Source organism: Mandrillus leucophaeus, unplaced genomic scaffold (assembly GCF_000951045.1).
Source record: "Mandrillus leucophaeus isolate KB7577 unplaced genomic scaffold, Mleu.le_1.0 Scaffold524, whole genome shotgun sequence".
NCBI classification, from domain to species: domain Eukaryota; kingdom Metazoa; phylum Chordata; class Mammalia; order Primates; family Cercopithecidae; genus Mandrillus; species Mandrillus leucophaeus.
In genome coordinates, this window is record NW_012105631.1 from 1,392,453 (window position 1) to 1,398,958 (window position 6,506).

Below are 6,506 nucleotides of genomic sequence, written 5' to 3' on the forward strand. Positions count from 1 at the left end.
CAAAAAATTTAGCCAGGTGTGATAGCACACACCTGTAGTCCTAGCTTCAAGCAGGAGGGTCACTTGAGCCCAAGAGTTCAAGATTACAGTGAGCTGTGATCATACCACTGCACTCCAGCCTGAGTGACAGAGTGAGACTCTGTCTCTAAAAAATAAAATAATAAGTTGGTATTACAGATGATCCTTGTATTACAGATGATCCTATTGAAAACTAGAAAGATTAATTAAGTTGCTCAAACTCACTTTGGTTAGTGATACATACGTAAAATCAGAAAAGTCCTGGCCTTTCATTTAGAAACTTAGGTGAGTAGCCCCCTATTTGCTGGTTGATAATGATTCCCAGGTGAAATATCTTTCGCGAATCCCAATGGATGTGAGACTCAGCTTGTGCTAATGATCCCTCAGTGAAGAAAATCAATACATGAGTGTGATTCCACAGTCTTTCCTCCAGGCATTGATGGATGAGATTCTCATGCTCCAGGATGAAATCGATGAGCTCCAGTCCTCTCTCGCAGAGGAGCTGGTATCCGAGTCTTGTGAGGCCGACCCCGCGGAGCAGCTGGCCTTGCAGTCCACGCTCACTGTCTTAGCCGAGCGAATGTCCACCATCAGGATGAAAGCCTCAGGGAAACGGCAGCTTTTGGAGGTAACCAATAACTCTAAAGTGGCCTCCTCACTTCTGAGTTAACTTTTAACATTATGTTACCAAGTATGTGGGTTACTTACCTATCTACATTTCCATTGCTTCCCTCTCCCCAACTGGGATTGTGTTTCAAGAATGGTCTTCATGGCTGGGCGAAGTGGCTCATGCCTGTAACCTCGGCACTTTGGGAGGCTGAGGCGGGTGGATCACGAGGTCAGGAGTTCGAGACCAGCCTGGCCAACATAGTGAAACCCTGTCTCTACTAAAAATACAAAAATGAGCCAGACATGGTGGAGTGTGCCTGTAGTCCCAGCTGCTTGGGAGGCTAAGGCAGAAGAATCGCTTGAGCCTGGGAGGCAGAGGTTGTGGTGAGCTGAGATTACGTCACTGCACTCCAGCCTGGGCAACAGAGCAAGACTCTGTCTCAAAAAAAAGGTCTCCTGAAGAGAGTACAGTCGATGTGTAGCCATGAATATGTCCTTTGACCCCCTTCTGACTCATTTCAGGCATGAAATATTGAGAATGTGGAAAGCAAATTCTTGGTAGACATAAGCCTTGTGAAGAATAATTGTAGAAGGTTTGCATAATGGTTTGCTGTGTTTACATGACAGCATTTGACGGATGATATTACTAATACTATAAAGAATAAATCCTACTCAGTCACTGTTAGCCAATTCAAATATAGTAATTCATGAAAATACTCTTGCAATTCTGGTTCCCACATTACTTAATTTAAATATTATTTAATATAGAGACAAATTTGGGCAGCAGTAATATCTGTGTTAAAAATCAGCTATCTTCCTTTCTTTATTTGTTCTCTTGTAAATTCTTGGCCCTAAGCTTCTAGGCTACTTTTATTGTTGCTTCTATAATTTGGTTAGACTGGAGGCTCCCTAAAGACCTTTATAGTATCTATCATCTTGTATCTTTTGGCAGCTTCTCTGACACATAATGGGTTCTCAATACATTTCTTATTATATGAACCAAATATTATTTTATTTAGCTGCTAATTATAACATAAGGCAATTAACCATGACCCCGTTGTGGGGTGTGTAGTCTGTCTCTAGTTTTACCTATTATATGATTAGTCAAATAATCTATTGATATATTAGGTTGGTGCAAAAATAATGGCAAAAACCACAGTTACTTTTGCACCAACCTAATACTTCTTGTATTAGAGAAATTTAAAGCCAATGTGTCTGCCCTACTTATTAATTTCCATTTTAAATTGTTTAATAAAATTTTAAAATAATGAATTATTCATAAAATAATTTATAAAATATTTATTTTAAAAGTTAACTTTTAATTCATTTATATTGTCCCCAGTAACTCTATGAAAAACTTGTGGGGGTTTCAAAATGAAGTGATTGGCCTGATTTTTTTTTAACATGAATTATTTGCAATCATTGAAAAACTCAGAGAGCTAACCTAGAAATTTAGATTTCTGCCTTCACTTGAGATGAAAGTTAATAGTGGACCACCCCTTCCCACAGGGATCAATTGCCTGGAACTGTATGTGGCTGCTGTTTTAGGCAGGCCACATGTTTTTCAGTTTGCCACAGTCTCCATCACTTGCTACTATTCCCAGCCATAGAGGTCCAGTGTCTGCTGCCATTTACCAACTGCTTTATGCCATTGTTTTGTTCTAATCCTTGGCTGATTTCCACTATTTCTATTGCTGCCTGGTCGTATAGGTATATTATTTGAGAATACCTTGTTCAACTCTAGGTGCACATTAGAATCACGAGGGCGTCTTTTTTTAAATACCAATTTTAAGAGTTACCCCTAGAAATTCTGATTGTTGTTCTGGGATGTGGTCTAAGCAAAGATAATTTTTTAAAGTTTTACCGGTGATTCTTATGTGCAGCCAGGGCCTGGAACCGTTGCTTTACTATGTTAAATTCTCAAGATTTTACCTTAGCGTGATCTATGTTACATTTTACTGAATTCATTAGGAGAAGTTGAATGATCAGCTGGAGGAACAAAGGCAGGAACAGGCCCTGCAGAGGTATCGCTGTGAAGCCGATGAGCTGGACAGCTGGCTCTTGAGTACCAAGGCCACTCTGGATACTGCGCTGGGTACACCCAAGGAGCCCATGGACATGGAGGCCCAGCTTGTGGACTGCCAGGTACCAAAGGATGCAGAATTAAAGAATATAAAAACAATGATTTCTGTAGAAAGTAAAACATGTTTGGGGTTTTTTTTTTTTTTTTAAGTCTTTTTTGTTTTTTGTTTTAAGTCTTATCTAGGAAGAAGGAAGACTATTTTTCTCCTTCTCTAATATAGTCTCCATTTTAGAGGAAAACCCTGTAGCACCAAAGACTTATTCCAGAACATGAAAGTAAAAATGTAGGGAAAACTTGTGGAAATGTAAGATTAAAAGTATACCAAATTTAAAAAAATACGTGAGAGCAGCCACCTGAAAAAGAAATCAATCCAAAGCAGTAATGTTTCAAAAAAGAGGATTCTCTTTAAATTAACAAGGAAAGAGTTGATTATATGATGTCTTATTTTTATTAGCCATAATTAGCATCATCTAACACAAAAATAACATCATAGTAATGGATAACACGAAGGCAATGGCCTTTTCTCCTTATCTGTTGACTATATAAAAATGTTTTTCAGCTGGGCGCAGTGGCGCATGCCTGTAATCCCAGCACTTTGGGAGGCTGAGGCGGGCAGATCACAAGGTCAGGAGATGGAGAACATCTTGACCAACATGGTGATACCCCATCTCTACTAAAAATACAAAAATTAGGCAGGCATGGTAGTGCGTGCCTGTAGTCCCAGCTACTCTGGAGGCTGAGGCAGGAGAATTGCTTGAACTTGGGAAATGGAGGTTGCAGTGAGCCAACATTGCGCCACTGCACTCCAACCTGGGTGACAAAGGCAAAACACTATCTCAAAAAAAAAAAAAAAAGATTTTCATTTTTTTTTTAAAAATGTGTTTTTGTCATTTCATAATAGCTAATCTTAAAATAGAGAAAAATTGGCAGGGCACCATGACTCATGCCTGTAATCTCAGCACATTGGGAGGTCGAGGCAGGCAGATTGCTTGAGTTCAGGAGTTCAGGAACAGCCTGGGAAACATGACAAAACCCTGTCTCTACAAAAATACAAAAAATTAGCCAGGTGTGATAGCACGTACCTGTAGTCCTAGCTACTTGGGAGGCTGAGGTGGGAGGATCACCTGAACCCGGGAAGTCAAGGCTGCAGTGAGCCATGATCCCACCACTGCATTCTAGCCTGGGCGACAGAGTGAGACCCTATCTCAAATAAAAAAAAAAAAAAAAGAAAGAAAAGAAAAATTGAGAGGCTCAGGTAATTTTTTATAGACCCCTCTAATACCATAACAATTAAAAATAAAAGTCACCAGGCACTGTGACTGACACCTGTAATCCCAACACTTTGGGAGGCTGAGGCGGGAGCACATTGTTAGAGACCAGCCTGGGCAACAAAGTGAAACCTGGTTTCTGTTGAAAAAATAAAAAATTTAGCCAGGTGTGGTGGCACATGTCTGTGGTCCTCGCTACATGGGAGGCTGAGGCAGGGGGATCCCTTGAGCCCAGTAGGTGGAGGCTGCAGTAAGCCATATTTATGACTATGCGCTCCAGCCTGGGTGACAGAGCAAGACCCTCCCTCAAAAAAGAAAAGAAAGAAAAAAAAAGTCTATAGACTACTCACTCATCAAGGCCATGGGAAAACTACAAAAAATCATGAAAGCCTGTCTGTTTGTTAAAAGACTCCAGAGGTCTGTGTTGCACTGTGGGAAACAGTCTTTGCAGAGGCTGGGGAGATGTGTGAGTTCATCCTTATTTCTGTTGCTGCAGAACATGCTGGTGGAAATAGAGCAGAAGGTGGTGGCTTTATCAGAGCTGTCAGTCCACAATGAGAACCTGCTGCTGGAGGGCAAAGCTCACACCAAGGACGAGGCCGAGCAGCTGGCTGGAAAGCTGAGAAGGCTCAAGGGGAGCCTGCTGGAGCTGCAGAGAGCCCTGCACGATAAGCAGCTCAACATGCAGGTGAGGGTTCCAGCCACTGGCCCACAGCCGAAAGTTGGCGCACTGTTCACGTGCTCCTTCTAAGGTGTGCCAGGTAAAGGAACAGGTTGGCGGTGACACATACTCGTGTATGTACCTGCTTTACAGTGACATTTCAGTGTGCAGTTTTAAGTTTACACTCTTGGACTTTGCAAATAGATTTTGTTAGGACTACTAACAACAGCAGTTCAGCGGAGTGGTGGAGGCAGAAAGCACTCTGACATGAAAGTGACAGTGAGAGGAGAGGTACTGGAGAGGGAAAGTAAAGGCTGCTCCAGGAGTGTTGCTGTAAAGTGGTATACAGAGGAATGAGATAAGCTCTAAGGAGAAGTGGGTCAAAGAAAATTTTATCTCTTTTTTTCACTTATACATTCATCACAATGTGAGTGTTTCATTTTAAGATCAGAAAAATAGTAAGTTTACACGTTAATGGAAATAACTCAATAGAGGAAAAATTGATGAAAAAAGAATATGAGCAGGGCGCTGTGGCTCACGCCTATAATCCCAGCACTTTGGGAGTCCGAGATGGGCGGATCACTTGAGGTCAGGAGTTTGAGACCAGACTGGCTAACATGGTTAGCCAAAAAAAAAAAAAAAAATTTGCTGGGCCTGGTGGTGGACAGCTGTAATCTCAGCTAGTCAGGAGGCTGAGACAGGATCATTGCTTGAACCCAGGAGGTGAAGGTTGCAGTGAGTCGAGATTATGCCACTGCACTCCAGTCTGGACGACAGAACAAGACTCTATCTCATAAAAAAAAAAAAAAAAAAGAAAGAAAGAAAAGAAAAAGGAGTATGATTGCAAGAAAAATCTTGTTGGGGAGGGAACGGATAGGATAAAAAGTGCACTGGCTGGGCGCGGTGGCTCACACCTGTAATCCCAGCACTTTGGGAAGCCGAGGCGGGTGGATCATGAGATCAGGAGATGGAGACCATCCTGGCTAACACGGTGAAACCCCGTCCCTACTAAAAATACAAAAACTTAGCTGGGCATGATGGCAGGCACCTGTAGTCCCAGCTACTCGGGAAGCTGAGGCAGAAGAATCTCCTGAACCTGAACCCGGGAGGTGGAGGTTGCAGTGAGCTGAGATTGTGCCACTGCACTCCAGTATGGGAGACAGAGGGAGACTCCGTCTCAAAAAAAAAAAAAAAAAAAAAAAAAAGTGCAGAGTTTGGTCTTCCCTACCCTTCTTGCTAAGTAAGCCAGGGACCAAATAGTTGAGAAGCCCATTAGCTGCCTCAAACCTACAAGCATCTGATGGTATCATCTGCTTCTTCTTGTGGCCTAATCCAAGCTGTGCCTTCCTTTACCATTTACACCTTTCTCCTGCAGTAATGGTTGAGACCAGGACCATCTATTCTCCAAGTAAAATGAGGAGCGAGGGAAAACGTCTATATTGGAATACAAATACTGGTAGGAAGTAGGACATAAATATTGTCATGGAAACTTCATGGAAGGTCACTGTGATTGCTACTATTTTCTCAGTGTGAGGATGATTGTTAGGACTAACCTATGTATTTTTCTTCAGCTTTTTGCTGATCATATGATGATATGATGTGGAAAACCAAACTTAATCAACTAAAAATTAGAAGCAGTGGAGAAATTTAGGAAGATGACTGGCTTATTACAAAATAAGAAGTTAAGTCATTGAAAACCATAAAATAATCCAACAAAAAATAAAAATTAAAAATGAAATCGGCCGAGCACAGTGGCTCACGCCTGTATCCCCAGCACTTTGGGAGGCCAAGGCCGGTGGATCACCTGAGGTTGGGAGTTTGAGACCAGCCTGGCCAACATGATAAAACCCCATCTCTACTAAAAATA

At 41.8% G+C, this 6,506-nt stretch overlaps 1 protein-coding gene across 1 annotated transcript in view; it reads left to right on the top strand.

Annotated features, from left to right (window-relative positions):
* The window catches only part of SYNE1 (spectrin repeat containing, nuclear envelope 1), a 570,706-nt gene that overhangs the window by 388,958 nt on the left and 175,242 nt on the right, over positions 1 to 6,506 (top strand). The window contains exons 95-97 of the mRNA XM_011996807.1: positions 452 to 646; positions 2,599 to 2,772; positions 4,475 to 4,666. Coding sequence (XP_011852197.1) covers positions 452 to 646; positions 2,599 to 2,772; positions 4,475 to 4,666 — 561 coding nt within the window. The remainder of the gene's footprint in view (positions 1 to 451; positions 647 to 2,598; positions 2,773 to 4,474; positions 4,667 to 6,506) is intronic.